Raw genomic sequence first — 26,664 nt, forward strand, 5'->3', positions numbered from 1 at the left:
TACTACTAATGGCTAGGATCCAAATGAACTGTGCCACCTAGGAATTATCAGGAGCTTTATCCTTCTGGCCCAGCAAGCAGCAGACTTCCCATGATATGGCATAGCTGTTCAGTTAAATAACAGCAAAAGTCCCACTGGGTGTATGCAAGCCCATGGGAAAACCTGAAGTATCCCATTGGATCCCAACCAGTTTTTATCTGCATAGAACAATGTGAATTTCTGCACAGCTTGGGTGGGTAGAGCGTATTTGCAGTCGGGTTGAAGCCCTGGCCACCATTTTGAAAGAGGGAAGGCAGTCGCACTGCACATGCTGCATGCGTGTATGGCATGACCGCATAAGGCTGGGATAGTGGACCTTATTTAAGCCTGCGATGCCTGCAATCCCTCCGCTTTTCATTGAGACTCCCACCACGCCATCCCATTGCTCTGGTGTGATCTTGGTCGCTTCTGGGCTGAGTAGGAACTTTTATCCTACCCACCCTTGTCAGCTGGCAGGTTTTTTTGCCTACTCCACACTGGGGGCTGGATGGAACCGGGTTATGGGATGCAGTGGTTATTAGGTTTTTTTGGCTAATTTGGCAATGTTAAGGTTAATTCCCCAAGTTGGTTTTAGGCTGTCTGGTCACTTGTTCAGCAAGGTACGGGAAGGGAAGTTGGTAAGGACAGCTAGGTGCCCCCTTAGGCATCTTTGGAGGTGATTGGTGGCTCCAGAGGCCTGCAAGTCAGTGCTGTAGGGGGCAGGATATGTGTTGTCTTTGGGGCCTATTTACCTCATCCCAGAGTTGTAGGACCCTGGGAGATGGTGATGAGGGAAGGACCCCCTGCTCACCTTCAGAGTGTGATGGGGATAAGGGGTAAGCAGAATGGCTTGCCCTTGCCCCAGTAGGGGCTGGTCGCCCTATAACTGTAATTCATCTGCTTGCTTAAAGCCAGCTCCTACACCTGTTTCCCCTCTGCAGGTTTAGTTTAAGGGGGTTTGTTTGAAGTTTTAATAAAGTGAAGGGCCAACCCAGCTTGCTGTATCGGTGTATTATTTCAACCCTTGGCCGCAATACAAGAGCAGGTACACATGTTCACTAAATGCAAACTAGTTATGGTTATTGCACCCTTTGTACTAAAAGAAAAATGGCTGTCTGTTCTACCCCTGCTTTTAGGGAACTTAACCCATGATGGTGATTTTGATTATAGAACTAAAAGAGAATAATTATTTCAAATTAATTAATACATAGTACAAGAGTGTTATACTGTATATGTGGCATCTGTATATGTGGCATATGTGTCTGTCACAAGTGATGTGGGGCAGAACATTTTCTGCACGCACTTCTTTATCCAGGTAAGCAAGAGGCATTATCACAGTTCAAGGACACATTCCAGCCAAGTGAAAGCACTGCAGGCCAATGAGGGGTGTAGTCTGGGGAGGTGGTAGGGCCCAGAGAGAGTTTTGAGAGGCCTGGAGGGACATATTTGGCCCCTAAGGCTGTTTTGGGGCATGATAAAATATATTCACAGTTGTCAATGTATTCAGGTTTTTTTCCAAAACTGAGATGTAATCTCTTTGTCTGTGTGTGTGTGTCTAGCCAGCCAGCCACACATACAAATGCACAAAGTTTTGAACATGCTAAAATTAATATATTGCCATTTTTAAGTGCGTTCACTTTCCTCCCTTGCAATTGAAATGAAATATATTGAGTGAACATGCCTTATAATATTTCAAATATTAAAAAATAATTTTAAAGTAAAGCTTTGAATTTGTTTGAATACTAAATTTAAAAGCCATTAATTGTGCTTCATTGAATTTGTTTTCAATGTAATCACTTTTGTCTATTGAACATAATGCACTTAATGTTTTGTTTATTAAAGAGCTTGATACAGTTAGAAATTTATTTTATTTATTATATTTATTTGCAGTATTATTATTCTGTCAAAGATATCTCCGCTGGTGGGATGTGCATCTGCTATGGCCATGCGAAGGCATGCCCACTGAATCTAGCTACAAATGTATGTATGTTGCAAAACTCTTTGAATCTTAAAAAAGAAAACAGCATAGCTTCTCCTTTTACACTGATCTTACATCTACGCTCCTGAAATGTATGGTTTTGGTTGCTAATTTTTAGTGATATTACATACTGAAAGCTTTGTACTGCCCAGTTCTATGCATGTTTGCTTGGAAGAAATCCTTATTTGCATTTCTTAATGTTTCACCATATAATACACATCTTAATTCATCCTGGGGGGGGGGGTTGAGCTAAAAATGTATCACAAAATTCAAAGAAGTGCAAAATCAGAAGGATAATTATGTTCCTATCTGCATATTAGAGTGGGAGATGTGGATTAGGTAAGTTTGCATCAGAATTCAGAGAAAGTGAGTACTTCAAGCATCACTAGATGGGACCTGAGAAGTGAAAGCCATAGGCTTTTACAGTAGGGCCCCGCTTTACAGCGCTTCGCTTTACAGTGATTCGCTAATACATCGGTCTCAATTAGACGCAATTAGACTAAAGCCCCACTCATATGGCACTTCTTCCGCTTTTATGGCGGTTTTCGGGCATCACGCTCCATTCTATTCAATGAGTTTTGCTTTACAGCAGTTTTCGCTTTACAGCGGGGGTCCGGAACGTAACCCACCATATGAGTGGGGCCCTACTGTATATATATGGGGAATAAAGCAATGGATTTTAATGGCTTTGTAAAATAATGTGTTATATTTTGTAGTTTAGATAAAATATTTCTATCAGTACTAGCATTCTGCTGGCTCTTGAATATGCAGCCATTTTTGACCCAAGTCTCCCCTTTTAATTGCTATGTTTTAATGTGATTGTTTCATTGCATATTTTAATTATGGATGTTTATGTTTTAATGGGATTGTTTTATTGTATATTTTAATTATGGTGTATTTTTAATTATTGTGATTATAAACTAAGGCTGCAGTCGTGTGCTCACTTTATGATGATGATGATGATGATGATGATGATGATGATGATGTTTTATTTCTATGCCCCCTTTTGGCAAAGGCCCTCAAGGTGGCTTACAAAAAATAAACACAAATATAGAAATGCATATCAATAAAAACAGTACAATTGACAAAAATTAAATAACAAGATAATAACATTATTAAAAAGCAACTATAACAACTTTCAGTGGAAAATACAGTAAAAAATCACACTTTCCTAACACTTTCCTAATAAATTCCTAACAATTAGACAATGTCTACTAGTTCTTACATCAATATGTTGACATCCTGCTGGTACTTTACAAAATTCTGTTGAACCAATTGGCTTCCTGCTGCCTCGCCCCTTCCCCTTTTCCTCCTGGTAAGTGGCAGTGATGCCACTGCTGAGAGGCAAGGCGCATGACACTGCACCTTTCTGCTGGCTGCTCCAGCTAGATCTGTTCAAATTGGCCAAGGATTTTCACCTAGCTATTCATTGGGTGCATCTTGACTTGCTTGTTTGAAGCATCACCCTTTGTTTATTTATTGCATTTAAACCCTAACTTTCTTTAAGCTAACTAAAGTCAGCATATATAGCAAGTCTCCTATCCAGGCACTGTCCCAGATCCCTTTAAATTTCAAGAAGGTTGCTGCATGTGTATCATCAGCCCATACCTTGGGATCATAACCACTTATGACCCCACAGCCATAACCCTTGGTTTTCACATCCTGGTTTAAAACTGAGATGGCTCTTCCTGAACAGTCAATGAAGTGCGCTAAGCATATGGATGATACCCAGCCTCAAGCCTCCACCAGTTTAATATAGACATTGAAGAGTATAGAAGATAACACCAAATTCTGAGGCACACCATGACAGTTTCAAAGAGCCTGAGCTAGCATCACCAATGACCACATTCTATATATGATGGGATAGCAAAGAATGAAACCATTGGAGTGCTAGTTCACGCATCCTAACTAGTTCCAATAATGTTTTAGAAATGGTGTAGCACAATAGTACACATAGCCTGGAGAGCTGTCTTCCAAGGCTCCAGCTGAGGTGGCCTGTTCCCCTCCTAACCATAGCATCTTTCCTGAGAACCATTTTGCTGTTAGGAGGCTAGAGGAAAGGCATAACAGCCTGGAAAGGTGCCTACTATCTAACTTCAGTATTCCAACTGAGATGGCCTCTTCCTCCCCCATTTGCCCCCACAGGGCTACTCAAAAAGCATCTTGCCCTGAGGTGAGCAGAGTCCTAGCTTTCAAAAAGCATTTGTACTTATTTTTGCTGTTTTATTATATATTTTTAATTTATCCTTATTGTTTTGTGTGTATCTGTATGTGCAGCAGCGTCTGGCCTTGTGCTGCTCTATTAGATATCTTAACTGGACCATAGCAATGCAGTTCTGTTACTGTATGTTCTAATTTCCCATCCACACAAACACTACTGTGGTGTGGTTGCTGTTTCTGCTTGGCCTGTTCTTCACACCAGAGTGGTAATGACAGGAATGGGGACCAAGATGGGCGCAGGCAAACTGTGTTATACTTTCCCATGCCAGGACTACACAACTGTGGCAGTTGATTCTTGGGCTTCCATGAGGCAGGCAAGAGGGAGGGGGAAAATACCTCTTCCCTCATTCCCCAACCTCCGACTTGCATCATGTCATCCAAGCTGCTGTTAGTTCTTCACAAATCATGGTTAACAGGATACATAAACCAGGCCTTTCCCTTCCTCTTCCTCTCAGCATAGATCTACACAGCACACCTGTAAATCCCTGCTCCATCTAGAGTACCAATAGACATTCACTTACATTTTCTGATTGTCCAGGATATTCCTTTTGAGCTGCTCCAACGTTTTTCCTCCTCCCCTTTTTTTTAACAATTCAATTAGAGATCTTCTTGTGAATGTGAACACAACACATGTGGAGAAAGCTGTGATCGGTGTTGCCCTGGATTTAATCAGAAGCCTTGGCGAGCTGGGACCTTTCTTGTAAAGCATGAGTGTGAAGGTAATGGAAACGTTACAGTTAGCTGTGGCTTATGTCATTTGTCAAAAGCAAACAAGCCAGGTCCAGGCTGCCGCAGTGATTGAACCCAGATAGGGCCTGATTCCAGCTGTAATCAGCTGAGAGACCAGATTGGGATGCAGTGGATCCCAGGCAAGCTCAGCACTACTCTCAAACCAGGGCATTCCACTGGGCTTCATTAGTAGGGTATTCCACTGGCTCTGCAGGTGGTGACTGCACATTCAACGGGCAGAAGGGTGAGCTCTGAGCTGAGGAGTGGCTTTTGTGTAGGGTGGAAAGATGTGTCAATTTTGGTTTTCTCAGTTTCTCATTTTTTCCAGTCTTAAATTCAGTTCTCCACATTTCTGCAGCAATTTGCATTTTTTTTAAAAAAAATCCTCATGAAAATTCTCCAGCATTTTAGTGTGGATGTCTCCTAATAAACACATTTTTGTAGGCAGGTTTGACTAATACACACATTTTTGCAAGCTATTTCTTATCATGCAAAGCATTTTTGGATGTTATTTTCTCTCATATATTCATTTTTATGTACATTTTCCCCTAACAGGCACATTTTTGTAAACATAGTTTGCTGCCCTGGGCTCCTGCTGGGAGGAAGGGCGGGATATAAATCAAATAAATCAAATAAAATAAAATAGTTTGGTTGGTGAACTGCATCACAAAATTCAAATAAGTGTGAATTTCGAAGGATGGCTGTGTTTCAGTTCTCTTGTTGTTTCAGATCTGTGAATTTGATAGATTCAACTTGAAATGCAAACTGAATCAAAATCTTGCCCATCCCTTCCCTTGTGTCACTCTGTTGGCAGTGGTCAGTGGGAGGCTGGCTGAGCCAGCAAAGGCAAGTGGAGGGACACCTATGGTTAATCCAAACTGCTCATAGCTTGGCATAAGGGAGCTTTGGATTGCAGCCAAAGAGACTATCTACATATTCATCACGACATATCCAAGTCTGGCCTTGCATAGTTCCTGGTTGAGAAACTGTCTGGGAACTATCTGCAAGCTGCTCTGAGTTCCTTAATGAGCTGGTGGTGGTGATGGTAATGAGGGGAACAACAGGATATAAATGAACTAAACAAACACCAGAAATCACTTCTGGTAATGACTCCAGTTTAAACACACATTAAAAAATCCTTGCCATTTCTGCAGATATTGCGAGGCATTCTGGATATATTTTATCCACAGATATATAGTTCATGTATTTATTTAAACATTTTTACCCCACTCTTCTAATATAAATACACCACTCTGGGTGGCTACAGTATAAAAAATTACAATTTTGTAAAAAATGGCACAAAATGATTACAAAAGAGAAAGGGTTTAAAGCAGTTTAAAAATTAATTTAAACAAAACATTGTCTGCCTCTACCTTATGAAATAAAAGCCTGCCAGAATAAAAAAGTCCTCAATAACTGAGCGGAAAACCATGAGGCAAGGAGCCATTTTATGTGTACCAATAACATCAATGGAATAAATGTAAACATATCTTTGCACTGAAAACAATGGGACTCATTAGTGGCTAGCCCTGGTTGAATTGTGCCCCTTCAAGTATGCTGTGTATAAATAATTGTGAATAACTCTATTTTCTTTGTGCATTATTTCAAAGTAGCTATCAAAAGCTTCAACCATGTGTAATGGTTTAATACTGGAGTACAAAAGGCATTCCAAAAATAATGGCCTTCACAATCAGTCCATGTACTAAGAAAAAACTATGTGTCTGTGAGGATTTTAAAATGGCATACCTAAAATACAAAGACTGGAAAAAGCATTGAGGGTTGCCCCTCTGCTAACAGAATGATTTGAGAAGGAAATATCCAGGAGAATGCTTTGACATTGTTTGCGAGTGGTCCCTTATTAATTTAAAGAACCGAAAAAGCTCTGTGTATGTGAGATATTTATGCCATTTGTTTCAATACACACAGCACAAGTGTCAAAATGATGAAAGAATATTGTTAAAACTCTGGTAAAATGTTGTTTCTGTATGTCTGCAGTGAATGCGATGTTTGCTAATACACTTTTCTTTTTTTCAGCCTGCAATTGTCATGGGAAAGCGGAAGAATGTTACTATGATCAGACTGTGGCAGATAGAAAGCAGAGTCTGAATATCCATGGGGAATACATCGGAGGTGGAGTGTGCATTAATTGCACACAAAGCACTGCAGGCATCAACTGTGAAACCTGCATTGATGGATACTTCAGGCCAAAAGGGGTAAAGTAGGAGCCATTCTTATCTTCTGTAGTCTAGGATACCATTTTTCACTACGAGGTGCTAGGTTATTAAGTGGAAAAGACACACTTTTGATTGCCATTCTATGAAGGTTAAATTCTAATTCTGACAGCTTACTAGTTGCCTTTCACAGCAGGAAATCAGTAAAGGAGAAATTCACAAGGATGTGAAAGTAAATTGTGTTGATATGAAAGACTGCATTGGAGGGTCAGGGCTTCCAGCTAATATTTCAACTTCAATTGAAAAAGGATGCAATCCCATAAACACCACTCTTCTGTCAGTAGGGGCATGTTGTTTGCCAGAGCAGAGAAATATTTTTATCACCAAGGAGAAGAGAGCTGGGGGAAGAGATTGTGAAATAGGATAAGCTCTTGAATTAAGTATAGGGTTGTGCTTGTGTTTCATAATTTTGTTTAGTTTTGTTACCACAATGTTTAGTTTGTAACCTGATTGCTCTGGTGTTTCATGCACAGGTGCTACCTCGTGATCGTAACCCGTGTCGGCAATGTCATTGTAATTCTGTTGGCTCTTTAGATGGCATGTGTGTCAAGGATGAGAAACATGCTGTAGGAGGTGAGATTTTTGTCTGGGTCACAGTGTTAAACATTATATATCACATTGTTAAAATGAACATAAAGAAGTATCCTTTCCCAGTCCTTTCAGAAATAACATCTCACAGGAGACCTTTTCAAATCTGTTAGCCTGTGTTCTTGCAGAGCTCCTCCTTGGAGACCTAAGAACTTTCCCATTGTCTCTTATGTTCTTTTTCAGTTGTCTGTATTGTGGTAGCATGTACATTTGGGGCTGGGGTGGGGTGGGGTGGGTGAAATCTCTCCCCTATGGAGATTTTTCTTGTTTCTTTCTCTTGTTTTTTATCGAAAGGGTATTGTTGAAGAATTTGTACAAAAATACACACCAAATATGTATCCAACCATTTCCCCTTGTGTGCCTTCTAGCTTAGAAAAAGAGTTCTACAGATTTACATCCTTGTAAAAGACATTTTATCCTCTTGCCAAGAGCGAGGAGTTTTCTCTTCTGGAGACAGCGATTAGAAATAATGCAAATTCCCAATATTTCCTCTTTTCTTCTCCATTCTTATTTGGACTTACAAACCAGAATAAGACTTTTTGCATGGTGTCTCATTTAACTGTTTATTGGTAGAGTCATAATCTGTTAAGTCATAAGCAGTTTGTATTGTAGCCTTGAAACAGCTGAGTGCAATTTTTCTGTTGCTAATATTAGAGTGTCACAACTCTTACAAGGTCAAATATTATGTGGAACAATTGAATAATACTGATAGCAGATGATGCTAGTTTTCAGCATAAAAGTGAATGCTCGGAAAGTCCAGAAACTGTATCAGCCTGATAAATACATTAAAGATTTAAGTCAGAGTATAGAATCTTACCTGTAAATCTTGAGAGCAGTAGGATTGTGCAGATGCTCAACAAATGTACCAATAAATGTGTGGAGGGGTCTGGCCCAATTATCTACCTGGTGGAGGACCAGATCCTGACCTCCTCCAACCCCTGTGGGGAAATCATCTGATGTCACCAGATTTTAAGACAAACTATACATTACATTTGACACCTAGTGGCTTCAAAAATGGCAACCACACTTTGCAAACCATTTTGTGGCAACCTGCACAACTTGCTCCCCTTATTTTCAATAACATCTAATACCATGTCCAGCTATGCTACATTTTGCTGTCCTCAGACTCTGCAGTCAACAATATGGAGTAGCAGCAGGGCAAAACAGAACATTGCGACAGAGGTGTAGCTAGATTCATTATTGCTGTTTTCAGTAAAAGCTGTGTTTTGTGTAATAACTAGTTTTGCTCTTGAATATGCTGAGAATCATTTGAGTTGGGATGGGAAATCTTGTGAGGGGGGCGGGGCTGCATTAACCCAAGAGGAAAGCTGTTGGGGGCTGTGTTCCTATAATGACCGGGGACAGATCCACACCTAATCTCTCTCACACATAACTATATACCATGGAAACAGAGGTAAATGTTTAATTCTTGGTAACTCAACTTGTTTCACATTTCTTTTTTTATATACTTCTTTTTTTACAAAATTTGTGGTTTTTTTTTAAGAGGAGCTCTCCAGTATCCTTAATTTTTTTTAAAAAAACTTCAGTAATACCAGCAGAAGAATCCAAATAATGGCAATCAATACACAGCTGATCTGCAATCTCTCCTTTAAGGCTATTCATAGCCTCAACATTCAAAGTGCAGCTGCATCCTGAAAATTACATGCATTCAGCTGCAAAATGACCAGACACTTTTACACATTTACAAGGAACACAAGTCTGTCCACTCTTCTTTCCTCTCTGCTTTTATCTTTTTGCAGCAGATCTTCTTGTAGAGGAAGGAACTGCAGTTGCATGCCTTGTCTAACATCAAAGCCTCTTTCTCTCTTAGCTGCTTCTCGCTGAACAGCTGATGGATGGGAGAGCACCCAGGGTGCCAGATGAAATCTGACTGTGGGCCATATCTTATCCTCAGGCAGGGGTTCCCCATCCTTGCTTTAAGCAGACTGGCATATCCAAATTTAACTTTTAAGTAGGCGCAAATATAAGTTAGGATGGATAGACCCATTCAAGTCTGGTCTGTTCTAGTTATACACGGAGACAGGACTGTCTTTTCCATCCTGCTTTTATGTGGATTTAAAAAAGGGGAAATACTTAAAAATCTGTACAGAAAGTTAAAATAAAGTAAGATTAAAAGTACTTATGAGGCAATTTGAGGGCTGTAACACTGACTCTGTTCTTTTATTAAAATCTTATTAAAAAGCTCCAAAATATGCCATCAAGTCCTCACAGCTTAAAGAGGCTTTCGCATGGCACTCCTTGCTGATGTGTGCTTTGTATTACAATAGAGCAGAGGTGGGCAACTTCTTGTAGGGTAAATTTGGCCCACCAGTCCTCCTCATTTGGCCCATGAGGCTGTTTCAGCCAAGACACGCCCATCTGCCCCACACCTAATGTCATACATGATCTCAGATGTGAAGGATGAGAAGTAAGGGTGGGGCTTGGCCAAAAGGGGCTATGCCAGATGCCAGTACTTGCAAAGGCCCTTTTGCAGTGCTTCTGAAACACCTGACAACCAGCTGATTGTCAGGTGCTTCGGAAGCACTGCACAATGTGCTTTGCAAGTCCTATGCTTAGTGCTTCCTAAGCACAGCACTTCTGAAGTACCTGACAATCAGCAAGTTTTCAGTGCTGTACTTTGACGGATGTCAATCATCTGACATTGGGATGTCAAATCATTGGCCAGTGAGTCATCCCACCCACCTGTCAAAGTTGGCCCATGAGAGTAGGGGGGACATAAAGCCAAAAAAGTTCCTCACCCTGAAATATAGCGAGTCCCTCTAGGAGCAACAGGACAGGCTGCCTCAGTTTTTACATCAAGTGAGTCAATTTTTGATTCAGAGTTCTATGAATTCATTCCCCATATCTGATATAAGTACGTCTCAAATTATACTTTTTTCACAAGAATGATATATGGATGTACTTTTAGGAGTGAGAAGGAATGCATTAGAAACAAACTTTAGATGCTTTCTTCACTACATGTAGGTCCCAGTTCAATGGGGCATCCTCAAGGTAAGTGGGTATAGGGCTGCAGTCCACAACACATTCACTTGCCTGCTGAACTTTTTTTACCTACCCAGTTGAGACAAAAGTGAAGAAAACTCTCTGTATTGAGCCCAGTAATAAGCCACTCTTACAATCCGCTTCCATGAAGTTAGGAAAAGTGCTTGCTGTCTGTACAACGTATACTAGAAAAGCCAATTTTCTTCAATCTATGTAAGCTGGGAAAAGATGGTGCTTATTTGAAGGAAAGGCTGAAAAACACATTTATTTTTTCCAATAGTTTTTCTCTATATATTTGCAAATCAGTATGAATGCACATTAGGTATATTGAAATTGACTTTGTTGGTGCTAGCTATTTGCTGTATGGAAAAAATGTTTATCTGGAGTAAAATAAAAACCTGTTTCTGAAATATCTGACAACCCAAGCAAGAATAAAAATACTCTAATCCTAGAGTATAATGGGAAAGGATGATAGTGAGTGATTCTCTCCAAAGTTAAGGCTTGCACATCTTGTCTTTCTGGCACTCTGAGGCAAAGGATTATTGGATACAACTATAATGTTAACAATTTATTCTGTGGTCACATTACAGCAGTATTTCTGTGCTGGTACAATTACCTGCTGCAGCAGAGTTGTTAAAAGAAAGTACAGCATTATAATGTTTACAAAAAGGTTTGTGGCCACCAATTGACTAGAAGACGGCTTTAGCAAGTTTTTCAAATGTCTTTGTTGAAATATTCAGGTTGACTATACGTGTCCCAGCTCTCTTTGTTCACAATGTACATAAAAAAAAATGCAGTACACTTTAACTACTCAGCAGCACTTTCTGACAATACTTGACTTTCCTCCTCTCCTCCATTCATATTTTCTGTATTGCATTATACTGAATGTAAAGATTGTTTTCTGCAGTGCTTTCACAATTGCTTGTATAACAAGGAAGTATATTTTATGTTTTTTTCTTTAATAAGAAAAAATGCAAAAACAAACCCCAGTCATATGTTTCAACTAGCCCAATGTCCACTTCTTCAAAACCAAGTAAATCCTGCTGGAATGACTTTAGTTTTGTACTGCCTGCATCACTGCTATATCTACCACTGCATCCTTACTCTTCCAGTCTTCCTCCATCGTGTTTCCATCTAGTGCAAACTATAAGCTATCTTTGTACATTGGTGAAGGTCTGTGCCACCATTTTCAAACTATCCACATAAAAAACTTTAAATTATAGCAGAGACAAAAGAATCTGAGGCTGAGGTATGGTCCTAATGAAAGTCAGTCCATGGCTGCTTTGGGATTTGAAACCAGGTCTTCCATGTCCAAGCCCAGAAATGATCCAGGGAGGTGAATGTGAATATATTACACCATCACCACTATTGCATGGGGGAGGGAGAGAAATGTGTTGCTGGGCAGTGGAGGAACTGTTGAAGCCAGGACAGGATCAGTCTGCAGGTACAAGCTGCATCCCTGGCAAGTTGCTAGCAGCACCCAAAAACAGTATAGCCAATTATGCCATCACTAATACCCTGTCCGCATGCAACGCTGCTGTCTGAGCCGAACACTGACTTCTCTGCTGCCAAATAGTTTAAAACCAACACTTTCTTTATTTATAGAATAGCATTTCTAAAACATTTATTTTTAAAAAACTATTTTGGGGGCGATTGCCAAATGGCAATTTTGGATTTTTAGTTATTAAAAATCAAATTTTGGAACTTTGTTTCATTAAAAATGGAAAAAGAAAAAACATTCTTGCTCCTGCTGCTTCTAGTAGAGATTTGAATTATTTGACCAAAGTCCTTCCTTTACATTTCAGCTGCATTAGTATTAGTAAGTATCTAGCTGAGCTTGGTGCTTGCATTCTCTTGCTGCAGACCAGCTTCCTGGATTCTGTCACTGTAGACCTGGTTTTGGAGGAGAGAGGTGTGATCGATGTGCATTGGGCTACAAGGGCTTTCCTTACTGCGTACCCTGCAACTGCTCTCTGAATGGCAGCTTAAATGATGATCCTTGTGAAGGACCCTGCAGGTGCAAGGTATGGATTACATCCTCTATTTTAGTAGTGTAAACTTTTTCATCTGTACTAACAAAGATAAGAGGTGTTTCCTCTATCCATTCTTTCTGTTATAAATACCTCTAGCAGTGCCTGAGTGTCAAACAGTTGTGACCTCCATTCTTGAAGTATTTCCAATGTGAATGTGATCTCTTAATCTTGAATAGTGAATAGAAATTGGACCAGCAAAGTACCTTTGTTAAAACAGTCTCACACATGCGCTCACATAGATAGAGATATAGAGATAGGAAATTGCTATTCAAAGAAATGTTTCTTATAGAAAAAACTCTTTGTAGACAAAAAAAATCTGTTGACAATAATAAGTTAGAGAGAGACTTTGATATTTATTTTCACATAAGGTACACTATTAACTTACTCAGATTCGGTTTAATTTGGCAGCAGTACATATTCCCTTCCCCCTCTTTCAAGGGGGACCTTGGTGATGTTATCACATAGCCAAATTTCATTGGCTACATTGTGCTGTGAAATTGTCATGTTAATAACATAGTCCCCTATTTGTTAGGATCATGCAGTGAAGAAACCATTTTAAAAAAGAGAAAATAACGGTTCCAAAGCAGTATGAAATTGGGAAAATAATTATTCTGAACAGGCATGATAAACACAAAAGTGTACAAGATAGGGTTGTGAGTTTGCCCACACTTTTCATTACCTTGCATCCCCCTCCCCAGAATGGCAACTTTCACATTAAAAGTCCAGCCTCAGAATGAGTTGCTGTTCAGTGGCGGTTAGTGGGAATATTCTGTGGTAAGCAGGGTCTGGCTAGCAACACTGATGGTCCTATTTTGCATTTACTTATAAAAAAAATCTAATGGAATTTCTGAAGTTTTAAAAACAAACCGCAGTGGAGGCTGAATGAGCTAGTAACTTCATAAGTTGCCTCAGTACCGTGAGAACTGATTCCAATTTATTTACATACCGATTCCTTTTACATGATACCTTACAAAAGGACTTGGAGTCTAAATGTAGACTTATTCACATATCAGTGTGGCTTCTTCACATGCCACTCTGCAACATGGGAAATCCCAGAAGCCCACAGGCAGGTTAAAGTGTGAAGGTCTTTCCCACTTGACTGTTGCCCAACCAAGAGAGAGGGTGATATTTGGGTTGGAAGAATACACATGATTGGCCCTATGTATATGGATCTGGCCTTCCAGACATTCCCACAGCTGCATGGGCAGAAACTGAGTTGTGATTGCTTCTATCCCATAGCAATAAATACATGAAGGAACGCTTTTACACAGAGCCATCAATAAATAAGTTGTGAATGTGTATACACAGAGCAATGTTTATTGATATGTTTTCAGATTATTAATGCATGTTGGAGGAGTTGTTATAATAAAAACATTTTAGCACCCTGAACACATTACATGAAGATTAAGTTCAATGCAATTAATAGTACTTTCTTTCAAACAATATACTTAGCACAACCCACATTTCATTTTGATTTTGCTTTAAATCTTTGATGCACTGTTGTACCTGAAATGTCAGGTTCTTTGTACATTGCAAATCTAAAGAAGATACTTCCTGGTGATGCTGAACCGTGGGAGGGACTGAACTGGTCCTTGTCGAACCTTCCTTTCAGTGTTAATTAAGGGACACTATTATATGCAGAAATACTTCATAGGATCTGGAGTCACTTCATATTTTTGCATAAAGTACCACAGCAACAGCTGAACAGCCCTGAAATCTGCTCAGGGTATTAACACTTTTCTCACTTGGCACATGCATAAGACTAAATGTTCTTTCTCTCTCAGAAATAAAATGGCTTCCTGTCCAATTTTTTATTTCCAAGCTAGCAGATGCAGAGATTCTGATAATGGGTAAATTCTGAATAGTATTTTCAAAGTGAAGGGTGTGCAACCAGTCCACAACATCTACAGTGCATTGGACCAGCAGTCCTAAAATCAAATTATATAAAAGTGTAAGAAGAGAGGGCAAACGGTTAAGAGAGGGGGGGGAATAATAATAATGTGTAGTCCAGTATTGATCTATAGGTCTGCTTTTAACCTGAGAGAAATCCTACATACTTTCTCATTTTCAGGCTCAAATATACATTATGGTAACATGCATAGGTACTACCAACCCACATCTCTCTTTGGAGAGGTTGAAAAACATGCCACATCCTGTCATTCCATGAATGTTTCCCTGCCCCCTACTCTGCTTGGTTGCCTGGTGCTTGGGCTAATATATGTGATGATGTCACACCACACATTTTCGTCCGCACACTTCCAAGGAAGATACAGGGTTAGATGGGTTGGTGGCACCCACAGGTCTTCTACGTAGTTTGGGCCTCATAGTGGTAGGGGGGAATCTTAAGATTCACAAAGTTATTTTAGGGTCCCTAGAGATCATATTGGGACTGTTTCAGTAGATTTCACTAGGAGTGTAGGAGCATGCCTCAGTCTGGTCCAACATTCATTCACACTTTCATCCATTATGTTCTGTTCTGCTGCAGTTTGTTTATTTTGCAGAAGTCTTTCTTCCATTTCATAGTCTGCTGATGTGGAAATATACAACCTTCCCTCTAGCTTCCACCTTTTCAGTCTCTGAGACTTCCAGATCATGACAGAAGATTTTGTAAAGTATCCCAGCTATATGTATATCCCTCCCTCTGCTGCAGTGCCCTTCACGTTCCAACTGCCCTCTACCTTTAACTCCAGAGGAGACTGCCATGCATCTATGAAGATTTACTGTTCTGCCACTACCAAAGCCAGAAATTTTGAACACCCACTAAACAAACTGTGCAAGGTCAACCTCAAAGTCTGCAGGACACTCACTGTCAGATGGAGGGGGATAGAAATTGCAGGCACAATGTAAATTGAAAGTAGAATGATTATGGAAAATATGGAAGACAACCTGTTATTTTCTTTTTTATATATACCATTTTTATTATATTTTTTCAATAAGTAACAAGAACAAAAGAAAAGAAAAGGAAACCCTCAAAATCTTCAAAAGGGATGGACATCAGCATAATTAAAAAGAAGCAAAACCAGAGCCAGATCAAGAGTTTCAGATGTCCTAAGATATTGATGGAAGTTGCTGTTGTAATTGATATGTGAAGACATATGAATTAAAATCCCACCAAATGGTGCAAAATGCATCAGGCTTGGCATGTCCTTGAAGTGAGCGAAAAGAAAGTGTAATTTTTTCTAGAAGAGCGATAGTCCAGGTGTTTTTATACCATAATGAGAGATCTTGATCATCTAAATGTTTCCAGTTTTGAACAATTGACAATTGTGCAGCAAACAATAAATAGGTTACTAAATCTTTAAAATATATGTCTACATTAAAGTAATCAAAAACTGATAACAGGGCCAACTGGGAAACTATTTTAATGTGAAATTTAACCATTTTAGAGATTTCCTCAAAAACTATTAACCAAAAAGAGTGAACAGTAGGGCAATTCCACCAGAAGTGGAAATAGTACCCAACTTCCACACCCTCTTGCAACATATTGGAGAGGACCTCAGAATTATCTTTGAAAGTTGTATCAGGGTCCTATACCACCTGTGACAGACTTTCAGTGAAATTTCCCTGGTGTGTGCCAAAATCGATTTGAATGGTTTCTGTGTCCATATATTCTGCTATTGTGTGCCATCTAGATGGATATTAATCTTTGTTTCCCACAGCACCCGTAATCCAGTTAGTAGACTATTATTACACTATACCAACTCTTTGTACAGTTCTGAGATAATTCCTCTTCTGGTCCCAGCATTCAAAAAAATATATTCCACTCTCATAAGAGATCTAGTAGCTGGTATACGGATATTGGGGTCCAGTAAGAAATGTGTTATTTGTTCCATCTGAAACCAATTCACACCCAAATCAACTAGGTCCACCTATTGTTTTGTGACGGGTACCATTCCTGTAAAAATCTCTTTATCGAGAATATCTCTTGAGCTCCCAACATGCTAACCAGAATTTCATGGCAATATCTACAGTATTGTTGCAGGATGTATATGTAGAGGACTCAAATGTGAGTGGATAACCAGTTATTTTCTGATATTCTAAGTATCAGCAAATATAAAGAAAGTTAAATCTAAATTATTTTACAGCCTGATCCTCAACCTGTTCAGAGTCCTATTTAAGTCAGTGGATCTAGCTGGATTAAACACAAGTACCTCTAGCAGGCTGACAAGGTTTTAGGAAAGATATCACGCAAATATACACATTCATTAGTTCCCTAATTTTGAGGGTCAACTATCACGTGATTTGGAAATAAGCATGTACACCTATTCCAATGTTATATTCAACACATAGATGTCTGGTGGGCTCTAAAGTGGAGCAGTCATGCCCAAAGGGCAAAGTGGGTAGGTGTGATCTCATTTCCCTGTCATGTGTTGCATCTACACACTTGGAGAATTGTGTGAATTTTCCCTTACTGCTCCTTAAAAACAGGACAGAGCTGGAAACAAAGTGGCCACATACGCAACAAAAGTGTCTTGGAAAATGTGTGTACTTTGCCACTTAGAGTGCAACTTTCTTTGTTCCTCAATTTCAAACTGCAAGAGAATTCAAGAAATGAATTGTAAAGAAAGAGAAGCAGTAAACACTTAATAATGAACTGCATTACATGAGCCACTGTTCACATTGTATTCATCTATCGAAAATGATTTGAACTGGTGTAATTTAACAATAGACAACCCACGCCCACTCCATAACAAACTAGGAGAAACAATATTACACTGTCAGGAGGACAGGTTAGATATTTTCCACTCTGTACTCCTAATTATTAATTGTCTACCCACAACAAATAATAAAGATTAATTGGGCACACTGCTTTTGGTTTACCTTTTCCTTTTTCGCATTCCTAAATTTGCATTCTTAGCCTTGTTTCTTATTTCTCCAGTCTAACTCCAAAATAGCATTACCAGAACAGATCTAGTTCACACAAACAGAACTAACGTTTAGGCCAAATCCTCAAAGTAGGTTCTAAAACTTTCACCCAGAAGTACAAGGTTCACATCCTACTCATGCTTTACTTCCTGAATTGCATGTTTTTCCTTATAGAATAAAACTATAGAAATAAATCTCTGCCCCTGGAGTCTAACTGAAGTTGATGTTTGATGGCACTTCTGGCAAGGGATACATGAAAATGATGTTCTGGAGATAGGATAAGTAGGCTGATAGTAATAAAATCTGTATTTAACATCTGCCTTCATATTTTCTCCTTTTAAACTTAAATTTTAATTTTCCTTTTTTCTTTCCTCAATAGCTTTTCCTTTCTAAGGTATCCTAGAATTCAAGAACTGTTTTAAACCTTTTTCATCATATTTATCCAATTTCTTTGTGGCAAGGCAAGCCTTAACTTTTATTAGATGTATATCAGTTAACTATTGCTAGCATGATACTGGCTCTAATAGTGTGTGTGTTATGTGTCTTCAAGTCCATTCTGACTTATGGTGACCCTATAAATCAGCAGCCTCCAATAGCATCTGTTGTAAACCACCCTGTTCAGATCTTGTAAGTTCAGGTCTGTGGCTTCCTTTATGGAGTTAATCCATCTCTTGTTTGGTCTTTCTCTTTTTCTACTTCTTTCAGTTTTTCACAGTATTGTCTTTTCCAGTGAATCATGTCTTCTCATTAGGTGTCCAAAGTATGATAACCTCAGTTTCATCATTTTAGCTTCTAGTGATAGTTCTGGTTTAATTTGTTCTAACACCCTTTTTCGCGCTCCATGGAATGGGCAAAAACTCTCCTCCAACACCACATTTCAAATGAGTTGATTCTTACCCACTTTTTTCATTGTCCAACTATTACATCTGTACATAGAGATTAGGAATACCATGGTCTGAATGATCCTGACTTTGTTCAGTGATACATCTTTGCATTTGAGGATCTTTTCTAGTTCTGTGATAGCTGCCTCCCAGTCCTAGCCTTCTGATTTCTTGACTATTGTCTCCTTCTGGTTAATGACTGTGCCAAGGTATTGATAATCATTGACAAATTCAATGTCCTCATTGTCAATTGTAATGTAAATCTTCTGTTGTCATTACTTTAGTTTTCTTGATGTTCAGCTGTAGTCCTGCTTTTGTGCTTTCCTCTTTAACTTTCATCAGCATTCGTTTCAGATCATTACTGGTTTCTGCTAGTAGTATGGTATCGTCAGCATATCTTAAATTATTGATATTTCTCCCTCCAATTTTCACACCTTCTTCATCTTGGACCAATCCCGCTGTCTGTATGATATACTGTGTGATACACTGTATAAGATATGCTGATGATACCATACTACTAGCAGAAACCAATAATGATCTGAAACGAATGCTGATGAAAGTTAAAGAGGAAAGTACTGTATGATACACTGATTGCATTAGCAGCAACTCAACAACTCTTAGAAGTTGTGATCTTTTACTAGTAAAATAACAATATGGCACCTGACGTTAATCGCAATAGAGATATTCCGAATACTCATCGGATTATTATCATCTATCAGAGAAGTAGGGCTCTGCTTAACAGTAAATGGAGCATAATAGGTATTCCAGCCACACAAGTCTGCTGACTTCAGTAGATATGCGTAATTAAAACAGCAAGGTAGCTGTCCAAATGCTCCTATCACAGAGTTTCCTTGCAAAGCAAGGAAAGGAACAACATTATTGCAAATGAAATGCATTTATTTGAAATGGGGGCAGGATGATCACTTATACATTACCAAAAAGGAAAAAAATGCACTAATAAGACAACAGACAAAGCCACAAATTAGCAAAACAAGTTGCATATGCTAATTTATATGTATAGATGTACACATAAATTATAAGTATAGATGCAAATGCTGAAAAAAATCACTATAATTTAAATAGAAATACAACCCATTTCACCATAGTGGTGAAGACTGTGACAAGGTGACCCATGTGGCTGCTCAGGTACTGACTGTTGATGGGCAACTTCAAGGCCTCTGCTCTCCCTCCTTAGGGTTCTTTCTCTTTAAACCAAAGTTGAGCCAGATAGCCATCCAAACAAAGGGTGTCTACAATAGATGGCTGTCCTGTGTAAAGTATGGGAAAACAAAACACACCCATGTTCAACTACACGACTTATTTAAATTTGTAATGGATCAAAATATTGAGTTGGTTTACAGAAGGTTCCTCCAACAGTATAAAGCTTAAGTGTTGCTGAGAGTAGATCCATTGCAATCAGTGGGACTTAAGTTAGTAGATCCAACCCTCTGGGTCTACCATGTGTTGGTCATTACATTGTGTGGGGCCTATGTGCAGAGTCTTATGCTCTTAGGCCCTTTCAGGATAATTATTAATAGTTGAAAAATGTGATCAGTGGGGCAGAGCGCACTTTCCACATAGCTTGGGGTCATATATTAATCACCAATTGACATAAATATTTCTTTAAATATTAAATATCACTTTTCAATAGTATATCAAAGCACACAAAAGAAACAAAAGGCAGATTGACTTGGTTCTAATGTATGATAGACTGGTTTTGCAGTTTGATATCTCATTGCAACAATATGTTTTAATTATTTCTTATTAGATTGTTTAGTCTGTATATGTTTTTATTGGTTTTTATGTATTTTAAGTTTGTTGTACATCACCCTGAGCTCCTTTGGAAAAACGGTGATTCATAAATTCCTTTAAACAAATGAACAAACTAATATGCCCTGGTCTCCTCTCGCTTAGACTACTGTAATGCGCTCTACGTGGGGTTACCCTTGAAAATGGTCCGGAAATTACAACTGGTACACAATGCGGCGGCACGCTTGATTAAGCATAGCCGTCGCTGTGACCATATCACTCGGGTGTTAGTAGACCTACACTGGTTACCAGTTGTTTACCGGGCCCAATTCAAGGTGTTGGTGTTGACCTTTAAAACCCTATACGGTTTCGGCCCAGTTTATCTGAAGGACCGCCTCCAGCATCACCAATTATGCCGCCAGACGAGATCAGCCATACAAGACCTCCTCTCGGTCCCACCAGTCAAAACAGCTAGGCTGGTGCGGACCAGAGAGAGAGCATTCTCGATTGTGGCCCCCACCCTCTGGAATTCCCTTCCTTTTGACCTTCGACATGCCTCCTCCCTGATGGGTTTTCGTCGAGCCTTAAAGACCTGGCTATTCAGGCAGGCCTACAGGATTTCTGGGGTGGATTAGTTTTTATGATGTATTAATTGAAGGCTGGTTTTAGATTAACTACTGATTGTGGTTTTTTGATTTGTATATTGTATTTTATTATGTTGTTGTACGTCGCCTAGAGTGTCTGTTAATTCGGACAGATAGGCGACTCACAAATAAAAAATTATTTTTATTATTATTATTATTCTCATGTGTTTTTCCAGGATCATGTTGAAGGAGAAAACTGTGACCGTTGTAAACCAGGCTTCTTTAACCTTCAGCAAGACAACTCCCAGGGCTGTGAAGCATGTTTCTGCTCAGGAATAACAAATGACTGTGTGGCCTCTCACTGGACCTACAGCACTGTAAGGAAAACTAGAGTATAAATGTGTACATTCTTCTAGTATATCCTTAAAAAAGTTCTTACTTGAAACTAGCTTTGGACCGTTTTTTATACTTATATATATATATATTCTTGTCAAGAGTAAAACAACATGATACTTGTTTTTTTTACATTGGAAAGCTGTCCCAAAAGAAAAATGAAAGCAAAGTTACTCAGAGAAATTTCTGTTTGGGTATGTGTGAGAAACTGGGGAGAAGGGTGCATTATAAAGATTTTGTCAGTCATATAGATAGTTAAAGAGCCAGTGTGGCGTAGTGGTTAGAATGTTGGACTACGACCTGGGAGACCAGGGTTTGAATCCCCACACAGCCATGAAGCTCCCTGGGTGACCTTGGGCCAGTCACTGCCTCTCATCCTCAAGGAAGGCAATGATAAACTACCTCTGAATACCGCTTACCATGAAAACCCTATTCATAGGGTCGCCATAAGTCGGGATCGACTTGAAGGCAATCCATATCCATTCCATAGATAGTTAGATTGGACAAAGGCTTAAAACTTTCTGGAATGGGAACAAGTATTCCTTTTGTCTCACACAGATTAATGACAAGTTGAATGTGCAATATCTTATGGGATATTTATCAATGACTTCTGGATATGTTATTGGAATGTTCCATGATATTTTTTTAATTGGAATTGAGAAGCATTATAGGAATAAACTCTTGTTAAATTAATGGGCCTTCCTTCCCCCCCCCCAAAAAAAGCTTAAAGCCTCTCAAGTTTCAGGATTTTAGCTTGAGATGATATATTCCCTGCCCCCCCAAAATGGATGGCGATCTGAAACAATTCACACTACTCTGTAGTTTTCAGTGGAGCTGTTTTGTGTCATAGTGACTTACCCATGTGCCATTAATGGGAAACCTGTAAGCATGTGAAGGATACCACTTTTCTCCATTAAAAGCTAAGAACTTCTGGCAAAACTTAGAGAAGAGAACAGTGGTTTGCCAATAACATTCTATTTGATTTTGTTGTTGTTATGTGCCTTCAAGTCAATCATGACTTATGGCGACCCTATGAATCAGCAACCTCCAATAGCATCGGTTGTGAACCACCCTGTTCAGATCTTGTAAGTTCAGGTCTGTGGCTTCCTTTATGGAATCAATCCATCTCTTGGTTGGCCTTCCGCTTTTTCTACTTCCTGCTATTTTTCCCAGCATTATTGTGTTTTCTAGTGAATCATGTCTTCTCATTATGTGTCCAAAGTATGATAACCTCAGTTTCATCATTTTAGCTTCTAATGATAGTTCTGGTTTAATTTGTTCTAACATCCAATTATTTGTCTTTTTCGCAGTCGATGGTATGCACAAAGCTCCTCTCTAACACCACATTTCAAATGAGTTGATTTTTCTCTTTTTTCACTGATGCACTTTTTTCACTGTCCAACTTTCACATCCATACATAGAGATAGGGAATAGCATGGTCTGAATGATCCTGAGTTTAGTTTTCAGTGATACATTTTTGCATTTGAGGACCTTTTCTAGTTCTCTCATAGCTGCCCTCTCCAACCCTAGCCTTCTTCTGATTTCTTGACTATTGTCTCCATTTTGGTTAATGACTGTGCCAAGGTATTGATAATCCTTGACAAGTTCAATGTCCTCATTGTCAGCTTTAAAGTTACAAAACTCTTGTGCTGTCATTACTTTAGCCTTCTTGATGTTCAGCTGTAGTCCTGCTTTTGTGCTTTCTTCTTTAACTGCCATCAGCATTCTTTTCAAATCATTACTGGTTTCTGCTAGTAGTATGGTATCGTCTGCATATCTTAAATTATTGATATTTCTCCCTCCAATTTTCACACCTCCTTCATCTTGGTCCAATCCTGCTTTCCATATGATACGTTCTGCGTACAGGTTAAATAAATAGGGTGATAAAATACACCCCTGTCTCACACCCTTTCCGATGGGGAACCAATCGGTTTCTCCATATTCTGTCCTTACAGTAGCCTCTTGTGCAGAGTATAGGTTGTGCCTCAGAACAATCAGATGCTGTGGCACCCCCATTTCTTTTAAAGCATTCTATGGTCTTTCATGAACTACACAATCAAAGGCTTTGCTGTAATCTATAAAGCACAGGGTGATTTCCTTCTGAAATCCCTTGGTCCATTCCATTATCCAACATATGTTGCGATATGATATTTGGTGTCTCTTCCTTTTCTGAATCCAGCTTGGACGTCTGGCATGTCTCGCTCCATATATGGTAAGAGCCTTTGTTGTAGAATCTTGAGCATTGCTTTACTTGCATGGGATATTAAGGCAATAGTTCGATAATTACTGCATTCCCTGGGATCTCCTTTCCTTGGAATTGGAATGTTTACTGAATGCTTCTAGTCTGTGGGCCATTGTTTAGTTTTCGATCTTTGTTGAAATCTTTTGGCAAAATTTGGAAAGAATCAGTCTCAGTAGCTTCTAGCAACTCTGTTGGTATGCCATCTGTTCCTGGTGATTTGTTTCTTCCAAGTATCTTCAGAGCAACTTTCACCTCACATTCTAAAATTTCTAGTTCTTCATCATACGGTTCCTCCATGAATGAATCTGTCATCCTTGCATCTCTTTTATAGAGTTCTTCAGTGTATTGCTTACATGTTCCTTTTATTTCATCTCAGTCGGTCAGTGTGTTCCCCTGTTGATTATTCAACATCCCTACTCTTGGTTTAAATTTCCCTTTCATTTCTCTACTCTTTTGGAGTAGGGCTGTTGTTCTACCCTCTTTGTTGTCCTCTTCTATTTCTATACAATAACTATTGTAATAGTTCTCTTTGTTCCTATGTACTAGTAGCTGTATTGTTTCATTTAGGGTTCTAACCGTATTTCTCTCCCCTTTTGCTTTTGCTTTCCTTCTCTCTTTAACCATTTTAAGAGTTTCTTCAGTCATCGATTGAGGTCTTTCTCTTTTTAACTAGAGGTATTGTCTTTTTGCATTCTTCCCTGATAATGTCTCTGACTTCATCCCATAATTCTTCTGGTTCTCTGTGAACTAAGTTTAAAGCCTCAAATCTGTTCCTTATTTGATATTTATATTCTTCTGGGATGTTATTTAAATTGTATTTTGGCATTATGATTGCTTTGTTGTTTACTCTGATTTTCAATATGAGCAGTTCATGATCTGTACCACAGTCTACTCCTGCTCTTGTTTTTGCACAAAGTATGAAACTTCTCCAGCTTCTGCTACCAATTATATAATCAATCTGATTCCTATAATGACTATTTGGTGATGTCCACATGTACAGTCATCTTTTCGGTTGCTCAAAAAATGTGCTTTCAAAAAACAAATTATTGGCTTCACAGAATTCGATAAAACTTTCTCCTGCTTCATTTCTATCTCCTATGCCCCATTTCCCCACAATTCCTAGTTCTTCTCTGTTCCCTACTTTTGCATTCCAGTCCCCCATGATTATCAACACATCTTATTTTGGTGTGTGATCAATTTCTTCCTGTACGTCTGCATAAAATCTCTCGAATTCCTCTTCATCTGCATTTGCCGTTGGAGTGTAGACTTGGATGATGGTTATGTTAATAGGTTTCCCGTTAAATATCAGTGATATCACTCACTCATACCTTGCGTTTATAGCTCTTAATTGTTTTTGCTACATCACTTCTCACTATTAAAGCAACCCCATTTCTCCTTAATTTCTCATTTCCTGCATAAAATATTTTGTAGTTGTCTGAAAATGTCCCATTCCCATCCATTTTAATTCACTCACGCCAAGTATTGTAATGTTGATACTTTCCATTTCTTGCTTGACAATTTCTAACTTCTCCTGATTTATGCTGCTCACATTCTATGTTCCTATTGTGTGTGTTGTACAACTCTGGACTCTCCTTCTGCATCTGTGCACATCAACCACTGGGCTTCCTTTTGGCTTTGACCCAGCTGCGTCATTAGTCACAGCACTATTCATACTTGTCCTTTGTTCTTCCCCAATAGCTCGTTGAGTGCCTTCTGTTGACACGATCGCTCCTGCGCGCCCTCTCCTATGTAGAGCTCATACAGCTCCTTGGTATACTCCAGAGCTGAGAGCGATGAAACAAGACAGGAGGCGGCTTGAGCAGTGATGGAGACGAACTCCCGACGAATGCAATTATGAGCTGGTTCGTGTTTCTACTAAGCTCTATGTAGGAGCGGTGAGGGCGGCAAAAAAACAACATTTCGCCGCCACTATTCAGTCTTCTCTCTCACGCCCACGGGAGCTTTTTAAAGTGGTTCGTGGCCTACTCCATCCAGGCCTACAAGATACGGCAGATACATCGGTAGCTCGATGTAATAAATTTGCTGAACACTTCCAGCATAAGATCTCATGCATTCGCCGGGACTTAGACTCCTATTTAATAGCAGTTAATCCTACTGAGGTGTCCGGAGCACAATCTTGTCATGTTTTGTTGGATGGGTTTCAGTTGGTTTAGTTCGAGGACGTGGACAAGGTGCTTGGACAGGTTCGTGCGACCACTTCGGTACTGGATCCTTGCCCCTCTTGGCTAATTAAAACTAGCAAGGAAGGAACAGTTGGCTGGGCCAAGGAAGTGATTAATGCCTCTTTACGAGAGGGAGTGGTCCCTGGCTGTCTGAAAGAGGCGGCAGTGAGACCACTCCTGAAAAAACCTTCCTTGGACCCAGAGGATTTCAGCAGCTACAGACCAGTAGCCAATGTTCCATTCCTGGGCAAGATCCTGGAACGTGTGGTTGCTGACCAGCTCCAGGCGCTATTGGATGAAACCGATTATCTAGATCCATTTCAATCGGGGTTCAGGCCTGGTTTTGGCACTGAGACTGCCTTGGTCGCCCTGTTTGATGACCTATGTCGGGAGAGAGACAGAGGGAGTGTAACTCTGTTGATTCTCCTTGACCTCTCAGCGGCTTTTGATACCATCGACCATGGTATCCTTCTGGAGAGGCTTGCGGAGTTGGGAGTTGGAGGCACTGCTTGGCAGTGGTTCCGCTCCTACTTAGCGGGTCGTCTCCAGAAGATAGTGCTTGGGGAACATTGCTCAACACCGTGGGTTCTCCAATGTGGGGTCCCGCAGGGTTCGGTTCTGTCTCCCATGCTTTTTAACATTTATATGAAGCCGCTGGGGTTGGTCATCAGGAGTTTTGGAGTGCGTTGTCATCAGTATGCTGATGACACGCAGCTCTACTTCTTCTTTACATCTTCTTCAGGTGAGGCAGTCGACGTGCTGAACCGTTGCCTGGCCTCGACAATGGACTGGATGAGAACTAACAAACTGAGACTCAATCCTGACAAGACTGAGATGCTGTTGGTGGATGGTTTCTCTGATCGGATGGTGGATATATACCCTGTCCTGGATGGGGTTACACTCCCCCTAAAGGAACAGGTGCGTAGTCTGGGAGTCATCTTAGACCCTTCCCTCACACTTGAGGCT

At 39.7% G+C, this 26,664-nt stretch overlaps 1 protein-coding gene across 7 annotated transcripts in view; it reads left to right on the top strand.

Moving 5' to 3' along the window:
- The window catches only part of LAMA2 (laminin subunit alpha 2), a 748,112-nt gene that overhangs the window by 271,227 nt on the left and 450,221 nt on the right, over positions 1–26,664 (top strand). For all 7 annotated transcript variants that reach the window (XM_061623807.1, XM_061623808.1, XM_061623810.1 and 4 more), the window contains exons 6-11: positions 1,909–1,998; positions 4,818–4,935; positions 6,980–7,158; positions 7,650–7,749; positions 12,631–12,791; positions 21,117–21,257. In XM_061623807.1, the coding sequence (XP_061479791.1) occupies positions 1,909–1,998; positions 4,818–4,935; positions 6,980–7,158; positions 7,650–7,749; positions 12,631–12,791; positions 21,117–21,257 (789 nt within the window). The remainder of the gene's footprint in view (positions 1–1,908; positions 1,999–4,817; positions 4,936–6,979; positions 7,159–7,649; positions 7,750–12,630; positions 12,792–21,116; positions 21,258–26,664) is intronic.

Source organism: Rhineura floridana, chromosome 4, assembly GCF_030035675.1.
Source record: "Rhineura floridana isolate rRhiFlo1 chromosome 4, rRhiFlo1.hap2, whole genome shotgun sequence".
NCBI lineage: Eukaryota > Metazoa > Chordata > Lepidosauria > Squamata > Rhineuridae > Rhineura > Rhineura floridana.